The sequence below is a fragment of the Electrona antarctica genome, assembly GCF_951216825.1.
Source record: "Electrona antarctica genome assembly, chromosome: 13".
NCBI lineage: Eukaryota > Metazoa > Chordata > Actinopteri > Myctophiformes > Myctophidae > Electrona > Electrona antarctica.
Window position 1 is genome coordinate 2,464,575 of NC_136794.1, and position 20,202 is coordinate 2,484,776.

At 45.1% G+C, this 20,202-nt stretch overlaps 1 protein-coding gene across 1 annotated transcript in view; it reads right to left on the reverse strand.

Moving 5' to 3' along the window:
* Positions 1 to 20,202, reverse strand: part of LOC306935574 (inactive dipeptidyl peptidase 10-like) — a gene marked incomplete at both ends in the record, with an annotated part of 58,833 nt that overhangs the window by 22,437 nt on the left and 16,194 nt on the right. Inside the window, 4 exons of the mRNA XM_079518673.1 lie at positions 14,533 to 14,580; positions 15,021 to 15,112; positions 15,490 to 15,597; positions 19,982 to 20,020. Of these exons, the coding sequence (XP_079374799.1) occupies positions 14,533 to 14,580; positions 15,021 to 15,112; positions 15,490 to 15,597; positions 19,982 to 20,020 (287 nt within the window). The remainder of the gene's footprint in view (positions 1 to 14,532; positions 14,581 to 15,020; positions 15,113 to 15,489; positions 15,598 to 19,981; positions 20,021 to 20,202) is intronic.

Consider the following 20,202-nt stretch of genomic DNA (forward strand, 5'->3'; position numbering starts at 1 on the left):
CCCTAAAAAAGTCCTTTTGTCCGACCTTGTCCGTGACACAGAGGAGGTTGTTGCCATGTCGGCCCACGTGGCGGTTTCCATCCGTGACAACAATCAGCAGGTCGACCTGATGCAAGGCGGGGATCAAGACCTTCCTGAGATTCCAGAGGTTACCTCAAATTGCACAGAAGTCTCTGCAGGAGCTGCAAGTGGAAGTTAGTGCTAAAAAATATCCTTAGTTAGAGTGTATCCAGCTGGTCAACCTGAACGAGCAGTCCCCATGTATGCTGTTTTGGACGATCAAAGTAACCAATCACTGGCACGATCAGACTTCTTTGAACTCTTTGACGTGAAAGGAGGTGCAGTCCCCTACACCTTGAAGACCTGCTCTGGCGTTGTGGAGACTTCAGGAAGGAGAGCAACAAACTTTGTCGTCAAATCTATGGATGGACAGGTATGGCTCACTCTCCCTACACTTGTCGAATGCGATATAATCCCAGACGACAGGTCTGACATCCCCACTCCGGAAGTAGCACGCCATCACAAACATCTGAGGCATATGGCCGACAAGATACCTCCTCTCAACCCAAATGGCCCGATACTGATCCTCTTAGGGAGAGATATGTTGAGAGTGCATAAAGTGCGACAACAATACAACGGAAAGCACAACGATCCCTTTGCACAAAGACTTGACCTGGGATGGGTCATTGTGGGGGACGTTTGTCTGGGGAAGGCACACAAGCCTACCTCAGTGAGTCCTGAGAGCTATGCCAGTAGGATGAAACTCCTAGCAGGTTTTACCAAACCGGACAGGTCTAGGGTGAGAGGTCAGACAAAGCAGTCAGACAACCTTGTGAAAGCATCTGGGGCCAATAATGGAGTATCCCCTGTGTCCATAACTCAACTCATCATGAGCAGAGAGCTTTCATTAGAGCCTAATATAAAAGCTCTGTGACGATTTTGAAAAAAATCCCTTTTGGAGCTCAACATTGGCAGCCATCTTGCATTCGAAGGTCAAATATAGGACAAATCATTATATACATGACACCATATATATATTCTTTGACCAAAATGAGCTCTGAAACCATGTATTGTGCATCATTATAGGTCAAACCATTAAAACGGCAGCCATTTTGGATTTTGGCCTTTTTCCCGCACTTTAAAAAAGTACACCCCGGCCAAATTTGTTTAATAACCCTCCTAGATGACAAATCCATTGAGAAACAGACCGTTGCTCTCCACGGTCACGGAACGGCCAAAAACAACCCAACTATGGTCTCCAAGTGCCCCAACAATAACCCTTGCAATGTCACGCTTCAGACACCAGTCCAGCAAATCATGTTCTTTAGAATCTTCATATTCTAAAGAACAAAATTCTTCCCTATTTTGTATGTTCCATAGTCTCGTTCTGTTGATTCAGAATCAACAAGTGTTTTCGTCTCTCTGCTGATTTTCACCAGTGGGCACAGTTGCATCTTCAGATTGTGATCTATTCTGAAACAAGGTCCCATTTATATGATGGGTTGTGTGTGAACCTGTTACGGTTTGTTGTCTTCCATCTGAATTATGACATGCACAGCTCTTCCTTTCACGAATCCAGGTGGAATTCTTCGTCTGGACTGCTCAGTCACTAGTTGTGCCCATGTGTTATTCAGCAGACGCACATCAGAATATGACACTCCATGACCACATTTGTTCAGAAGTGTGGTTACTTCTTTTGAGCCAGTCATTCGATGGACAGTCAGGCTCAAAGCAGTACTTTTTACAGACCTCTTATGTGTAATCTATGACTCCCAATCACTGGCAACAGACCAAATCTTTTGAGACAAATTTGAACTACTAGTTGACACATATCCTTTATTATTCTTTGTAGACTGAGGGTTAACAGTCCATGCCATAGCATTATAAAGGCATGCCATGGGTCCACTGCTGTCAAGCCTTGCAATCAGTTCCTCAGCTGAATTATATATCTGTGATGGGCATTCAACCCTCTATCTGCTCGGCACATAAAATCGACCAAAAAAAAAAAAAAGTATAACCGTCAATGACGGTGCTGGTTCCATACTATATATTATATCTATTTTTTTAACTTTATAAAGTTAAAAACAAATACAGCGGATGCTCTGTTCGTTTGAAAAAAATTCCGATTTGACATTTTGAGATTTCTTCCAGCAAAGCGAAGCCCTTTTCTCTTTTTTTGTTTTTTTTCCCAAAAAAACCACAGTGAACGGCGAAGCCCTGGCCAATTTGTTTTTGTTTAAAAAAAAAAAAATTGACTGCAAGTTATAGAGAAGGAGTTAATGGAGGAGGCCACCCTGTTGGTCCACCCCTATGACCATACCCACAATACCCTTGCCCCAATGAGACCCCCTCAGCCACCCTCTACCCTAACCCCTGTTGTGTCCCCTCTATCCCCTATCCCTGAGTAGGAGGATGTGATTGGGCCAACCCCACCCTCCTTCTGTCCCCCAGCCCGTTCCCACAGCCCCTCCTCTGAGTCAGAGGAGGCTAGCAGCGACGCCCCACCGCCCAAAGCACTGCCTCTGACTCAGGAGGCTAGTAGCGAAGCCCAGGACGTCCATGATGCCAGCATGGACGTCAGCATGGACAATGCCAGCTTTGATGTCTGGGATCTGGAGGAGCTGGATCAAATTGAGGCTCAATTTCTGGCCCCAGACCTAGACATCCAGGCTGGCATCAGAGATGCCATGGACATTGCCATGGACGTGGACCCTGTGGACGTTGCCATGGACACTGACCCTGTGGGACCCCCGAGCCCCATCCCATCCCCCGAGCCCCAACAACGCTCTCCCCCGGCTGTGGTTGAGGCTGAGGATGAGCCAGCCCGTGGGCTGGAGCCTCTCATCTTAGAGAACACCCCACCCACACTGGAGGGATACAGTGAGGCGGCTGTGTTCAACACGAACAATATCCTCTCCTCATTCGAGGAATATGCCGGGGATGTGCATGGGTTTGTGCACAGGGACATGGGGGATCCCGTTGCCATCCACCCAGTCTGTGTTCCAACTCTCGAGCTTCGAGAACGACATAGACGGGGTGGTGGTGCAGATCCCCCATGCATGCTTCGTGAAGGCCAAAATCCACTACCTGTTGGTGCCAGAAAGTGCCAAAGGTGGACTTACCAACCACTGGCCCATTCTTAAAAAACACATACCTCTCAGGAGGATGAGCCCTTCAGCCCTGCAGGGGATCCTGCAGGGACTTAGCAAGGGGGACATGGACAGACCCTCAATTATGAAGAACCGGCTGAGCGAGCTGTCGAGGGTCAGCATCGTCGCCGACGACCAGGACTTCATGTTGACCATGCTCGACCAGGCCATCAGGTCAATATGGAGTCTGGTCTGAGGGTGATGCTGACCCTCACCAGGTTCGGGCAGAAGTCGCCGACTCCCGTCCTCCTCACGGACCTCGTGCACGAGGCCCTTCTACAGGACATAGAAGCGGTCTCCGTGCACGTGGCAGTGTCCGTGGTGGATCGACGGGAGTTCGGTTGACCTGTTGTGGTCCAGGTGCGGGCTCAACAGGGTAATTGACCAGAGGGGCAGGGTGTTCACTGCCTTCACCCTGCACGAGGCCGCCAATTACCAGAGCCCCCTGGACCACCTACCTGCAAACCAACACAGAAAACTCAGCCGGGTTTTCCGGGCGCCTGATGCTGGTGCGACGCTGAACTTTGTTCAGCTCTATGCCGATGGGCCCCACCAGCATCAGACGCCTTTCTATAAGCACCCCGTCTCCGGGTCATAGTCAACTGTTTCCTGCAAAAACTGGAGACCAACAGGGCAATGCAGAGACGGTTACTGGCCTACTTGGCCCACATGAGGGACCTGGTCAGCAAGTTGACGGTCAAGATGGCGGCAAGGCTGGAGGGGGTTCTCCGGATGGAGAGAGGGCACATCCCCCTAGGCCTTGCCGCCTCTGACCTGATCGATGCTGACGCATTGAAGACCCTCCTCGTCTCCAGGAGTGTGTCAAGGACCAACAGTCCTACACCAAGTTGGTGGAGGAAGTCCTTGACCGATTGAAACACTTCCGGGCAGGGCACACCTTCGCCCGGGCGGTCGACATCGTCAAGAGGGCGGGAAGGGAGACGGCAGCCGTGCTGTTGGCCGGCCTCAGAGAGGTGAGGCCGGTCTTCTTTCCCCTGACACGCTACTGGTCCACAAAGAGGCACGCAAGCGCCATTTGGGATGCTCCGAATTACATGTGCATCCACGATGAGGGGGAACAACCCTTCGTGCTTGTCTTGCCCGTTCAGACCTACACCACCAGGGTGATAGTGAAGCTGCTGGAAGACAGGCAGTTTGCTTCAAGGTGCGCCAAGTACACTGAGCTGGGGTTCCCCTGGATGCCAGAGGTGCTCAAGAGGCTCCCCAGCTCAGTGGTACATGGCACCTCGGCGGTCCAGCAACTAACCCTCATCAACCTCCTGACGCTGATTTTGTGTGTAGGATTGTACATGAACAACGAATTCATTCAACACGCAGTGGTCAAGGGGTACCTCATGAACTCCATCTACACCATGGCCGAACTGAAAAGAAAAATCAAATCCTGGGGAACTTTGTCTGCAAGAAGTTTGGCAATTTTGTTTGTAGCCCACATTATTGAAGGGTGAGTGTTTGTGTGTGTGTATAAGTCACCTGAGGCAGGTCTTTTTTTTTTCTTTTTTTTACTCCCCATGCCCCATGAGGCAGGCTTTGTAGCCCACACATTGGCCATTCTTCACGTGATCCCTTCCTCAACTTTCGCCTGATCATATTTGCAAAAGCTTTTGTGAGGTCATCATCACGAAGGCCTTTTCAGAGTTTCAACAGCATACATGCAAGGATTCACTGATGTTGGATGGACTACTACATTTTTCCCAGTCATGTAAAATGAAATTTGCTCTCCAAACCGGTCTTGTAATTTTCTCTTCAACTCAAATGTGTACTTAATACAAGCCTCATGCAACCCATTTGTAGTGCTCATATTTTCTTCTAGCAAATCTGTCATCAGATAAGCTTCTTTATCCTTAATCATTTTCATCTCAATTAATGTCATTAATTCCTCCGTAACTTTATTCTTCATATCATTCACTTTTGCCTCTCCATCCTCGTCCAGTGCTGTTCTTCCACATTTAATGTCTAGTAAGTGAAGTGTAGCAGATTTTATGATAGTACACGTCCACAGCAAATACATCAAAAGACTGTCCACTCAAGATTGAATCTCTTTGCTGCCCCTTCAAACTTGTTTCCGGGTACATTATGTAACTGGTCAATTATTTTCTTGAAAGCACTGTCTTCACAACAACGCCCAAGGCCACCATCAGCATGAGGCTTTGTGTCTTTAGTTGTTCTGTTGTTACAAATGAAGCATATGGAATCTGTCTTATTGACACCTTGTTCTTTTTTATGTTGCGTATCTTCACCTACTTCTTTAGGTATATCCACATCATCTATGACTCTAGTGTCTTCTTTAATGCCATACTCTTTTTGTTTCCTCTCTAAATGTGTTCCAAACATTATCCTGCATGTGGTATGTGCCTGAAATGTTGTGTTTGTGCTTGTGATTCTTTCTTGACAAGTAAATGCATTATACCGGACTGGGATTTTGTTATGTCCGTCCATAAAGCATAGAGCGGAAAAAAATACTTTTCACCAGCAGATAGCTTATTATTACTTCCGTGAACCAGGGATGAGCATGTGACGTCAAAACTCTTCTCTTGGCTCTCAGGAGACCTGAATCAGCAGCTCTCGTCCGGTCCAACCTCGCCACAAGATAAGAACATGCAGACATGCAGGAAAGTTCTGGCTACCACCATCGTGGGAGTGGTCTTTCAGCATCAAGGTGTTCAAGGAGTTGTCCTGGGATCAGACAGCCGAATGACGAAATCGAACCGACAAATTATTGAGGTCACCGACACCAACCAAAAGATCTTCATGATTAATGAAGCCAATAGGTATGTGCTCTAGGCTAGTGTCTCCAGTATATTATGTAGTATATATAATCTGTTGGACAGAACTAATTTGAAGGTAAAATCCAAGCAAAATGCACATACCTGTAAATCTTGTGAAAAAAGGGTCCTATTGCACCACCTACGGGGACTGGTGCATTAGGAGCAGACACTTCCGGCTGTCAAGCTGTCACGTCGTGAGGCGGGTGTTCGGAGCTGTCAAACCTGACAAACTCTATGTTCGTTTTTACGCTCTTTTAACCTCTTTTTTAACTTCAGCTACTCCGAACATGAACATGATGATTAGTGGAATTATATTTTAAAGACCATCAACAATTTTATCATCGGTCGTCTGGATCGACCTACATGACAGCTAGCAGTGTGACCTGCTAGGTTACAAACCTTTTTACTATCATGGGAACCAAATCCGGATAGAACTTACCAGAGAGACGATTCAACAGCAGCGGACCCCTCTGGGGTCCCCAATGGTAAGACCCGTTCCTGTGTATAGTCCGGATATGTATAGTCCTGTGTATAGTCCGGATTGGAAATTGTCAGGCCGTCTCAACGCTGCGGGCTCTGAAAGGAGCCCGTATGTGTAAATCTCTCTCCCTGCTATCCATCTGCTCTACAGCCGCTGGCTCCTCGCCGCTCTACCCCTGTTTCTTGTTCGTTCGCTGGTTCTGGTCTGTTTATTTTAACAGGAACGATGACACCTTTAACGGAGGTCGCGGATCTGGAGGAAGAGCTGCGTTCCATTGAACAGCTGATACAGAGCTCCTGGCACGGAAGACTGCACTATACTCCCGCCTGGCCAGCGCAGAATCTGGGGATAGTCTTCAGTCCACCTCCTCTGCTGCTACTACTGTCTAGGGTTGGGATTCGTTAGGATTTTAACGGTTCCGGATCCTTCCCGGATCCCTCTGAAGGGTTCCGGTTCCTAACGGTTCCCTTAACGGATCCTAATATTATTTTTGCCCCTTTTTTTCTGACATAGATTATGCTTATATTATAACTAACCTAACCAAGTACATAATAAACACAAATTCATTAATTAAATTATTGAAAATGCACTTTACAATTATGAGGTGGCACTATTATTTAAACTTCACCACCACCAGCAGCTAGCCACCACAACAATATAATTGTTGCAATTTGTACTGTATATTGCAATTTGTACTGTATATTAAATATACAGTACACATTGCAATAATGATATTGTTGTGGTGACAAATGTTGTCTTTAATGTTCAGATTAATTTAATATGAAGGACCCCTTACCTAATGGAAACAAGCCATAGTGCTTTCTTGGATTATAAACTCCTTTTAGCAGACCTTGTCTTGAACTGTATAGGCTACGTTCCTGTGCTTTTTTCTGCAAACTGTTTATAAAGTAATCAATCTATGGAGGTATATGCACCTAAACGCTGGGCTCTCAACAGTCACACGATTAATTTAGAGCCAAATCAAAAGCAGTTGAGTTGCTTATAAGTTGTAAAAAGTGCAGACAAATTGATTCCTCAATGTGGACGTGGTACAAGTTGCAACAACCTTTGCAGAGGGAACTATAGCATCGCATTTATTGAACTTTGCGTGCTCACTGCTCAGCCGCAGTCATTTCCCTCTCTGTTAACCACACTTTGGAGATCTGTTTGACATACTGTCCCACTCGCTCCGCGGCGGTCGCTGAATGCACAGAACAGTGGGCGTATCCTCCCCGACCCCACTCACTCTGTAGGTGGGGTGACGTCACCCCAGGCTCTGCTTGCATGCACACACAGACACAGCGGAGCTAAATGACGACTGATGAGAACCGTTTGGGGAACCGTTAATAAAAAAACGATGGAACCGGCTCCGGATCCGCAATGTCGGAACCGGGTCTGAAATGGACCCGGTTCCGAATCCCAACCCTACTACTGTCCAGCCTGCCCCTGTTGATGAATCTTCACCAGCACCTTCGCCATCCTGGGCAGTGGTAGTCAAATAAAGCCGTAATAAAAGGCAAAAAAGTGTAAATTCCCCTCTTCGATGCGAGTTTGAATATGACTTTCCCAACTTCCAACTACTTCTCCCCACTGTCAAAGGCTCCCCAGGAGTCTGTCCTCTCACCGCTTCCCTCTCTGGCTCACCGAGTGGACTCTACCTGGGGAATGGTAGATGGGAGAAGCTCCACACCCGCCTCGGTTTCTGAGCGGTCTAGGGCTAGAAAGCGACCGGCTTCGGCTAGCCCTCCTCTGTCCATGGACTCTCCTCTCTCGCCAACGGCTCCGCCTGGGGACAAACGTCCTTGTCTGTCCTCCGTGCAGCCTGTGGTGGCCACTCACGTACCAGTCACTTCAATCTCTGACACCGTAACTGCTCCAATCACTTCTGATTCTCTGATAGAGATAGACCCCCGATCGCCAATACTAATCTAGGCACCTCCAATGCTAATGTTGTTGCTAATGCTAACGGCAGCTCCCCCAGTGCCAATGCTAACCGGGCTAGCGTGCTAACTCATTTCTCTAAGAAGCTGGTATCTTTCAACAACACCAAGCACAACTGCAAGGCAGATATTTTAGTGGTGGGCGACAGTTTGCTCAGGAATGTGATTCTTCCTGGTGCCGTGTCCTACTGTCTCCCTGGAGGAAAGATAGCTGATCTGATTACACTCGTTCCAGCTGTTGTTGATCTGCATCCTACCGTCTCCATAGTAATTCTACACGTGGCTACAAATGACGTCATGGCTAGGCATTCCACAAAGATGCAAACAGACATGGAGCTGCTGTGTCCCACAGTGGAGGGCCTGGGATTGCGATGCATTGTGTCGGGACCCATTCCATCACTTTCCAAAAAACCTGAACACTTTAGCCGACTTTTTAGTTTCCATTTGTGGCTAAACAATTTCTGCACTGCCCTAGGCTTTGAATTGGTGTGATCCAGGTACCATTGACACCCTTGCCAGCATGCTCTCCAAGCACACTGATGAGGAGCTTCTAGTCCTGGGAGACCTAAACCAGAACTGGGTGGGTGTGGCTTCTGAACACCTCAAGGAGATTGCCAGTGATTTGAACATATCCCAACTGGTCCTCGAAACCACTAGGCCAAATGTATCCGATAGCTCTAAATCCACCCTAATTGATCTTATTTTTTCTAATAGAGCGGACAAAATCTCCTCTTGCTGTGTTTTCGAGCTGGGGGTTAGTGATCACTGCCCAGTCGGATGCATAAGAGATGCCAGGGTACAACGTTCTAAATCCAAGGTGGTTCTAAAGAGACATTTTAAGCATTTTAATGAGGATGCTTTCTTATTAGACATTTTAAATAGTGACTTATTTTTAACTTCCTCATCCACAGATGCTGATTTGGCACTTGAATTTTTTAGTGTCACTTTTACATCTATTGTGGATGCACATGCCCCGGTAAAGAAAATGAGAATCAAGGATAAAATCACCCCTTGGTTCTCTCCTTCTTTAGCAGCACTATTTAATGAAAGGAACAGAGCCTGGGCTCTTGCTAGGCGATCTGGAGACCCAGCTCATTGGGCCTGCTTCCAACAAATAAGAAACAAATGCACATCCTCTTTTAGAAAGGCCACATCTGATTACTATTTAAATGTAATTACACGTTCGCAGGGAAACTCCGTACATTTCTGGAAAGCAGTTAATTTCCTTAATAATAACTCCTCTTCTATGCTACCGCCTCAAGTAATCGACAATAATAATAGTCTAATCTCAGACCCTGTGGAAGTTTGCTCTGCTTTTAATTTGCATTTTGCAGAAGCTGGTCACTTATTTAACAATACCTACAATAGACCCCCTCTTACCACTCATCACCACAATACTAGAAATAGCTCAACAGACCAGTTTTCCATCCAGCCTCTTTCTACATCTGTTGTTCTGGAAGCCCTGCTTAATGTTAATCATAAGACCTCCACTGGAGAGGATAACTTAGACCCTTTATTTTTAAAAACAGCAGCACCTCTCATTGCAACACACATTACACATATCTTCAATCTCTCTATTTCAGGGGTTCTCAACGTTTTTGGCCGGGGACCCCCGGAAATGCTTTGGCAATGTCTCGGGACCCCCGCCCCCTCCCGACCCCCAATATAAATTGACTGCTACAATAACCTTAATAATAGAGACAATACACCATAAATAAATACTGAAACCAGATATAATCATTAGGGAAGGTGTATGCATGTACTATGTGTACTATATGTAAACTCTTCATTTCCACTTTCAGTTGCAAAAAAATATATATAATTTATTTAATATTTAATATATAATATATCATTTGGGGACCCCCCAAAATAATTTGGCGACCCCCCCGAGGGGGGGTCCGGGGGGGTCGGGGGAAATTGCTTTCCCCGGATCTGGAAACTGTGTGCTGTGTGCTCCCACTTCACAAAGGTGAAGCAAAATTTAAATAATTACAGACCAATCTCTGAACTACCCTGTCTTGCCAAAATTTTGGAATCCCTCATAAATTCACAGCTCAAATCATTCCTCACACGTTTTTCAATTTTAAATATAAATCAATCTGGCTTCAGAACCAACCATAGTACTATAACTGCTGTCACTCTAGTTACAAATAACATTGTAACTGCTTTGGACAACAAATTACATTGCGCCGCCCTCTTTGTGAACTTATCGAAAGCGTTCGACACTGTACACTTTACTCTTACAAAAATTACACAACATTGGTTTTAGTAATACATCTTCTGAATGGTTTCATAGTTATTTACATGACAGACATCAATCAGTGAAGTCCGGGAGCTCCCAATCTGAGTTTCGTCCAGTCTCCATGGGGGTCCCACAGGGCTCAATCTTAGGTCCTGTGCTCTTCACATTATATATTAACATTATTTCTTCTTTAAATGACTGTCATGCCCACCTTTATGCCGACGACACAGTCTTATATTGTGTTGCTGACACAGCCCAGCTTGCCACCAGTAAGCTGCAGCTGGCATTTAATACTCTCCAGGTTGCCCTGCTCAGGCTTGTCCTAAATACAAGCAAAACTAAGTTCATGCTTTTCACCAGGGCTAGAACCACCAGACCTGAAAACGTATTTTTAATATCTTCCAATGGCTCTTCAATTGAAAGAGTATCAGATTACAAGTACCTTGGCATCTGGCTGGATGAGAAATTGTCTTTTAAATTCCACATTGAAAATCTTTTCACCAAACTGATTTCTATAGGAACAAAGCATGTTTTCCGGCATCCTGTAAAAAAACAATAATTGAAGCCACATTTCTCTCGGTTCTGGACTATGGAGACATTATTTACAGGATTGCTGCACCATCAACTTTAAAGCACCTTGATACGGTTTACCATTCTGGCCTAAGATGGGTCACTGGTGACAGCTATGGTACCCATCACTGTACACTCTATAGGAATGCAGGCTTGTGAGTGACTTCCTGACCCTCAAGTTTCCTTTTGCTAACTCAGAGCTAGGTAAAGCAGCCTTTTCTGTCAGTGCTCCATTTGATTGGAACGAACTCCAAAAACCCCTAAAAATCAGATCACTGCCTTCCCTAGGTCAGGGAAATGATTTCTAGCACTTTTACTCAACAATGTAACTGTTTTAATTGATTCTCATCTATCTATTATAGTTATTTTAGCTTTGGACACTTTGTTTTACAATTAATATATTTGATATTGCTGTATTTAGTGTATGTTGTTGATTTTTGTTTTGTATTTCGGCTACATTGAAAATGAGGGCCTGCCCCTCACTCAGAGTTTAAATAAAGGTTATGATGATGATTATATGGCCCATCAAAATCAGGTACTGGCACCATGGCCCACAAAGCTGCTTTTTTTGTAGTGTGCTTAAGCCAGATGTACCAATGGTCTGCCTCTTCTCTTTGTCATTAATGTATTTTGTACAAAGCAAACACCTGGTGCTTAATGTAGAATGAGCTGCTAGAAAAGGTTTAGCTGCCATTGCTAAAGAAGTTTATGTTCTGTCGGTTTGTTCCCACTGTGTCAGGCAGTGTTGAAAGTACATGTAGGCCTACTTGGTGCAAAAATGCACTTTAGTGGGTTTTAATTGCAAAAGTTTCAAAATGGACAAGGAGCAGGCAAAAAACAACAGCGAGGCAGAGGTACAGGTAAGGGCTTAGCAAAAATTGTCGTTGTTGAATCAAAGTGGTAAGTAATACAATAAAAACAAGGCTTGAAAATGCTGGCGAGCTTGGTGAACACACAAGGCAATCTGGCACAGTTCAGAGTGAGACTGGGGTTTATATAGGGCTGGGTTGATTGCAGAGGTGATTGATAGCAGCTGGTCACACAAGCCTGTGTGACCAAACATTACCTGTTTTTTGCGTAAAAGACTGTGCTGCAAAATTATTCATACATATGTAGAATTACTTTAACTAATTTATCTCAAATATGCACAATACAAAAATGTCATGCATGAATTGATTCAACAGGGAAAACTACTTTACTCAACTGAGAAAAGTTTGGTAATGATCATTGGTTATCAAACATATTGTCTACTCTAAAAGTCATGATAAATGCTATCAAATTATTGTAATGGCCATATTAGCTTATTAAATGGACAAATGACTGCTTATTGTGATATTTACTCCCTCTGCAATTATCAAATTCACAGGAATAATAAATACATTTGTAATTACTTGGAACATCACTAAAAGAAAAATGACCATGTATTTGCATTGCCTCATTATATACTTTATGCTAATTAAACACTATAAACATACTCAATGGTTACATTGCAAACATCCTTACACCTGAACGAGATAAAATATTCAGTCACTTAGCAGAAAACCACCAAAACACAAGTTGGCTGACCTCTACTTCTTATTTCTGCTCATTTATTCAAATATGGAAATTACCTCATTAACTATGCGCGATACAAAAATGTACCAAGCAGATTTAGATTCTACATCAAAAATCACATTAGGAACAACTGAGAAAAGTTTGGCACACCCGGTAATCAGGTTGTCAGTGGCGTGCACAGATAGACACTAGGGGGTGCTAGAGCACCCCCTGCCCTTTTGGCAATGTGCCCTTTTGAAAAAAAAAAACTTTTATTTTTTTATAAAATAGCAGACCTACAAGCTCGTAGCGCGCCACTCGGTGGCGCGCTATGAGCTTGTAGATCTGCTATTTTTCAATAGCTAAAGCATAACATAATGCTAACACCAAAAGGGGTTCCCGCCCAAAATGGGTTAAGGCAACCGGCCGGTTCCACGCGCTGCACAAGGTGCCCTTTTTTCACTTGAGCACCTGCCCCTCTAAATGTCTGTGCACGCCACTGCAGGTTGTTATAGCTTTTTCCCTGTCTACTGGGAGAACCTCTCCAAATGCAAAATTGTACTTGATTCCAAGATCACCGAATACAAACAGTGTGGCTTGCCGTGGTTGCCCACAGTGCTCGAAAGGATACCAGAGGAATACAAGAGTAAGGGAGGATTCCAGCCTCAGCTCATAGACTCCTTGATCTTCATCACCATTACCGGGTTCTTTATGAACGGATTATATGTGGACTACAAGCCGGTGAAGGAGCTCATGAAGCGCTGCCTCTTCACCAACGCCGAAATGATGAAGATGACATGTCCAATTTCCTGATGAACTTGGGCCAGGGCAGGGGGAAGATGCTTCTGGTACCCACCCTAGCCACATACATACCATGGACCTTCAACAAGCCACCCCAGGGGGAGAAAAGCAAGAGAGAGGAGGAAAAGGCGGGAGAGAAAGAAGAAAAATCCGAAACCGAAACAATTCAGGCGGTTGGGGAACCAAACACTAAGAGGTGGCCGCTGCATCTATGGCTGAGTTAAACAAAAAGAAGACCCCCTATAAGGAAAATTGTAACAGAACGTTGAATGTGAACACAAGATCAATCTAAACAACTCGCTCTTAAAAACAGCAAGGGAGGTCGCCCTTTTAAGGTGCAGTGGTAAATAGTGCAGTGGTAAATAGTGATTTTTGATCGCATCGCGCCCGACATATTACCGTTTCTGGCGAAAGCTAAGCCATGTCTGCTCCTGCTAAAACAACTTGCACCTCCTTCTGTGAAGTTCCGACGCTGTGTGACCCGGATGAAAACTGACGTCATCCGCTACATTCTGGCACTGTGCGGTAACATTGAATGAACACTAGGTGGCGATAAGAGCGGTAAATAGGCTGCTCTATTATGAAGATGTGATTGGTCTAAAATCGGGTGCTTTGTTGTGAAGTGGGTGTGTGATTGGTTGAGAACAGAAGCATGGAGCTCATGTCTACCGGCTCCCCTAACTCTCTCCTTACTGGCCTACCGGCATGCACACTTAAGCCTCTCCAATTGGTCCAGAATGCCGCAGCTCGCTTGGTCTACAAACCAGCCATAATTCTCACATGTCTCCCCCTTTCTCCGTTCCCTCCATTGGCTCCCGGTTGCTGCCCGCACAGAGAATAAAACTGTGATGCTGGCTTTTAAAGCAACCAAAGGTATGGCACGCCCATATCTTGCAAGTCTGATCGAATGCTACCAACCCTCCCGCTCGCTCAGAGCAGCCAATGCAGGGAAACTGGAACATTCACCAAGAACGCCGGGACAACGTTCCACACGTCCCAAACTCTTCTCCCTTCTGTTGTAATGCTGTACCTGTACAGTTGTCTTTGTGTCGGTCCATCCTCTGTGCTCAGGAAGTAACTGCAAAACAAAAACCTCACCAGTTATTTCATAATAATCTATTTGGGAGACAACAGTACGCTCTCTCACACACAGTGATGCTAACGTGCTAACCACAGTACACGCACAGTGATGCTAACATGCTAACCACAGTACACTCTCACGCAGTGATGCTAACGTGCTAACCACAGTACACTCACTCGCAGTGACGCTAACGTGTTAACCACAGTACACTCACACGCAGTGATGCTAATGTGCTAACCACAGTACACTCACACACAGTGATGCTAACGTTCTAACCACAGTACTCACACGCAGTGATGCTAACATGCTAACCACAGTACACTCACACGGTGATGCTAGCATGCTAAATACAGACACACACAATGGTTATAATGTGCTAACTACAGACAATAGCACTCACACACAGTGATGCTAACATGCTAACGTGCTATACTCACATACAGCGGGCGTCATCATCGTAGGCCAAGATCTGACACACCTCCCAGCTGCCTGAGGTCAGGTGCCGAAGGTTGACCTCCTGACCTTTAGACTGTTGGGGGGGGGCATGAAACAATTATGCTATAATGAAAGCCAATGTTATCACGTTAATACAAATCTATAATGTATAATGAAAGGTCAAGGTCAATTATTTATTCTGCATTTCAGCCACGGACCATTTGATGACATTTAGCCTCTCAGACCCAAAACTAAAGAATATGTTGTTGTTGAGAGAGAGCAGGGAAACAAATAACAATATATCCTACATTCTCTAATAATTTGTGTAGACTTCTTGAATTTAAGTAATGCAGACTTTTAACAATAACGTAACTCTTGAGAGATGAGATATCATAGTAATGTGTTACCAGATGAGATATCAATCATAGTGTTGTGTTACCAGATGAGATATCAATCATAGTGTTGTGTTACCATATGAGATATCATAGCGATGTGTCTGAAGGCTCCACTTCCTCCATGTTTCAGAGGCGTGGTGATGAAGAACGTTGATCCGTCCTTGGAGAAAACAGGCTCTTCGTTCTACATAAAAATAAAGGAGATCGACTGTTTACCGGTAATTGTAGTACCTCACTTCACCATGTGCACAGTAGGAGATAGGAGAGTTATTCTCACTGCAAGTGGCAAGGTAAAATGGTAAATGGTGCATTTATATAACGCCTTTTATCCAAGGCGCTTTACAACGATTGTGCATCACACATCACCAATGCACACACAGATGGCGGAGGAAACCATGCAAGGCACCAACCTGCACATCGGGAGCAATAGGCCTATCTCACAGCCCCCTTTCCACGCCCCCTTCCGGTAGATAGTGGTGTCATTTAACATTAGCATTTACACGTTTTTTTCTCTGGGGAATCTAAGTACATTTCCTAATGTAAAAATGTGACAGACCAATATTATTATGAAGCAAACAAGATGGTAAATCAGCTCGAACAGATAGAACAAACCTTACCTTGAGAAAACAAAAGTTGTAGACTTCTTAAATTACCTCTTGTTAACATGTAGTGTCTATGGAGTGACGTCACGCTATCACCACTAACTCGGAAAGGGGGCGTATTAAGGGGGCGGGGAAATTCTGTGAGATAGGCCTATTAGGAGTTCAGAGTCTTGCTCAAGGACACTTCGACCTTAACACTGGGGGAGTTGCCAATCGACCACTGTACCCCTGAGCCAATGTTCGGTTAATTCGGTTATGTAATTAGTCTGTCCCAACAGCCAGGAACCTTGGTGTTGTCCTGGACAGTCAGCTCTCGTTCAAAACTCACATCACAGCTGTCACTCGATCCTGTAGGTTCACACTCTATAACATACGACGAATTAGACCGTTCCTCACCCAGGAATCATCCCAGCTCCTAATCCAGACAACAGTCCTGGCAAAACTTGACTATTGTAACTCTCTCCTTACTGGCTTACCGGCATGTGCACTGAAGCCTCTCCAACTGATCCAAAATGCCGCAGCTCGCTTGGTCTTCAACCAGCCAAAATTCTCACATGTCTCCCCCCTGCTCCGCTCCCTGCACTGGCTCCCGGTCGCTGCCCGCACAGAATACAAAACTCTGATGTTGGCATTTAAAGCAACCAAAGGTATGGCTCCCCCATATCTTGCCAGCATGATTGAACCCTACAAACCCTCCCGCGCACTCAGATCAGCCAACGCAGGGAAGCTGGAAGTACCCTCACTAAAAACGCCGGGACAACGCTCCACACGTCCCAAACTCTTCTCCCTTCTGGCCCCAAAACTGTGGAATGCACTTCCCGTTGCAATCAGAACTGCAGCATCACTCCCGATCTTCCGCCGTAGTCTGAAAACCCACCTTTTCAGACTCCATCATGGCCCATAGCACTTACCCTACCCCCCTTAGACAGCACTTCTTAGACTTATATAGCATTATATAGCATTTGAAACAGACTTATAGCATGTCATGTAGACAGCACAATAAGTGCATTGTATGTAGTCATAGCACTTCATAGTATATAGTGTATAGTAGTCATAGCACTTCATAGTATATATGTACAGCATAGTATAGCATATATGTGTAGTTTATATGTATAGTGTCATTATATAGATATGTTCTAGTTATAGTTTATATGTATAGTGTCATTATATAGATATGTTCTAGTCACGTTCTTAGCTTACGCATGTTTCGCGATAAATGCTTTTTACATATGTGATGTATTCCCATGCTTTTTGTTCTTGCTTATTGTAAGTCGCTCTGGATTAAGAGCGTCTGCTAAATGCCTAAATTGTAAATTGTAAATTGTAATTATGTTGCTCTGCCGATTACAGTATGTATTGTTGCTCTTGGTATTTTAGGAATTTTCTTATATTTTTTTGGTACAGTGTGCATGGTTTTAAATGTACTTTATGAATAAAGAGGATTGGATTGGATACAATCAATCAATCAATCAATCAATCTTTATTTCAAGTGCACGGCTCGTTGCTTTGCGATGCGTTGTGAGTCAGTTACAGTGAACCGATAGGTCTGGCTTCACTGTTCTGGCTGCATGTGTGTGGTCGGACCGGCGTACTAACAGTCCGACACCATACCCCAAACCCAACCCTACACCTAACCTCACAGGAAGCCATGGGTTAGTTTTAACCTGCCACAGGTTAGTTGTAACCTGCCACGCATGTCGGGAGCCACAGGTGAGTTTTAACCGGCCACGGGTTAGTTGTAACCGGCAGCGCATGTCGGGAGCTACGGTGTTGTCGGACTAATGCCTGTTGGACTGTTAGTATGACTAACCCAGTGCCGTTTAGATTAGAGAGTTGTGACAACAATGTTCACTTCACAGGGCCAGTCCAATAGCGGCTCTTCTACATAGACTTATATTGGCGAAGAGCATGGCGAAGAGTGCCAAAGTCCTGGACCAGACGTTGACAGAATGCACTGGACTCCGGTAACAGCCCAGCTTTAATGATCTTAAATCCCTTCATTTCAGATCGTTTTCTTTTTTAATAGTACAACATAAACATTACAGAGACTTTAGTTGTCACTAGGCATGTCCCGATACCGATACTTGTATCGGAATGCCCTCCGATATGCCCTTATTTGGTCATATCGGAATCGGCAAGTACGCCCCGCACCAATCCGATACCACATTTTATTTAATCACGTGATGCGCGCAGCACGGTGAGACGGGGCCGCCGGTATTGAAAACGCGCATCTCCAGCCATAGGTGTGAACGGCTTTGCCGACGTGCGAATGGGGGACAATTTAAAACAAAGGTGGCTTGCTGTAGTTTGCGACTAACATAAATTTGCATGCACAAGGGATGCAAAGTAGGCTTTTGTTGTTTTTCTTTCTCCCCCTCTCTTCGAAGTTAGACTGGACAAATAAACTCTAAACTGACTGGGCCACGGTGGGCTCACGTTCATGGAAAAGTTTGGTTACATTTTAAAATACAAGAGGGGAGCTAAATGCACTGCAGTGATCCAACTATTGCAACTTCAACGGGGGAGAGAGAGAGAGAGAGAGAGAGAGAGAGAGTCGCGTTAGAGAGTTGCGTTAGAGAGAGAGAGACGCAGAGAGAGAGAGAGAGAGAGAGAGAGGAGGGGGGTCACGTTAGCAACAGGCTAAGCTCACAGCATATCGGTACGTTCGTTCTATAAAGGGTAGATCCGCTCCCATTTGGGGGCTGCTCCCAGCCCCTAAACGGTAGCGATCTACCCTTTAATAGAACGAATGTACGGTGCATTTGTTGCATAAAGCGTAGATCTGTGAGCTCGCAGCACGTCATGTCACAAACCGAAACAGCTCTCATTTGGTTTTGTCATTTTCCTCCCTCCGCAGTTAGACTGCTGCTCTGTGCTGAGTGCTCTCGTTAGTTTTATTGTCCGTGGCCATGAAAAGTGCGTTCTCTCCCGAAGTTTGTTTGTTAGTTGCGTTGTGCGCGAGCAATGCGACCACCGGCATAGTGACAGCCAGTCAGCCAGGGCAGAGAAGGTACGATACGGCACTTGAAAAACACAAAAAACCTGGCTAATAAAAGGACGGTTTTTATATACTTAATTCAACGCCACCCCCGGTAATTAATAGGGGGACGGCTTTTTATTGAAGGAAGGAATGTATTTGAGGATTTACGGTATGTATTGTATTTCAAGACCCAGTAGTAAAATGTAGTGCAAGGGATGTTTTGGTTGGTGTGTGTGTGTGCTTGCAAAGTGGAACATCACCAGGGCTAAACGTCACGTTATTCTACGTGATAACGCAACCAACATGAGTACATGTACTTTACACTTTTTTTAAAAAGCATCGGTATTCGGTATCGGTATCGGCTAACACAGAAATTGTTGGATCGGAATCGGATCGGAAACGAAAAAAGTGTATCGGGACATCCTTAGTTGTCACTGTACAATACTTTAAAACAGTTGTCGTATTAAACACATGCCTAAAATTGCTGATATTTGCGCTGCCCTCGTTGAAAGCAATGTATTTCAAACTCCAGCTTGTCACACTCCAGGGCTGCATGAATAGCGCTCGAGCGCTGTTTTCTGCCCCATCAATGACGCCACTCTCCTAATCCAAATTCCAATACCCATATCGTCCACTCGCTCACTCACACTCGGTCACTCCAGCATGGCAAATGATGGTGAAATTGGTGAGCTGCTGAAATATGTTACCATCTTGTGGACTTACATGGAGGTCTTGGCCTGATCACCGCTAGATTGAACTCATATTTGTCACATATTTCAGCAGGTCACCAATTTCACCGTAACACCTCCATGCTGGAGTGAGCGAGTGTGAGTTATTGAGTGGCCAAGATTTTGGGTATTGGAATGTGGCTCTAGTCTACACCACTCTGGTGTAACCAACATATGCACCCCCACTGAAACAGTATGTCTAACCAACATATGCACCCCCACTGAAACAGTATGTCATTATTTTGACACGCGTCTCACCTGACGATCCAGCCACGCCTCTGACATCATCACATGTTTCTGAAATCAAACAGGAAGTTGTCATGTAAATCAGTAATAAACAGAAAGTTGTCATGTAAATCAGTGATTGTCAACACATGGGGAAAGTGCCAATGTTACTCTGAGAGTGTAACACATGGAACCAAATGGACCCTTACGGGTCTGTAACTCTGAGAGTGTAACACATGGAACCAAATGGACCC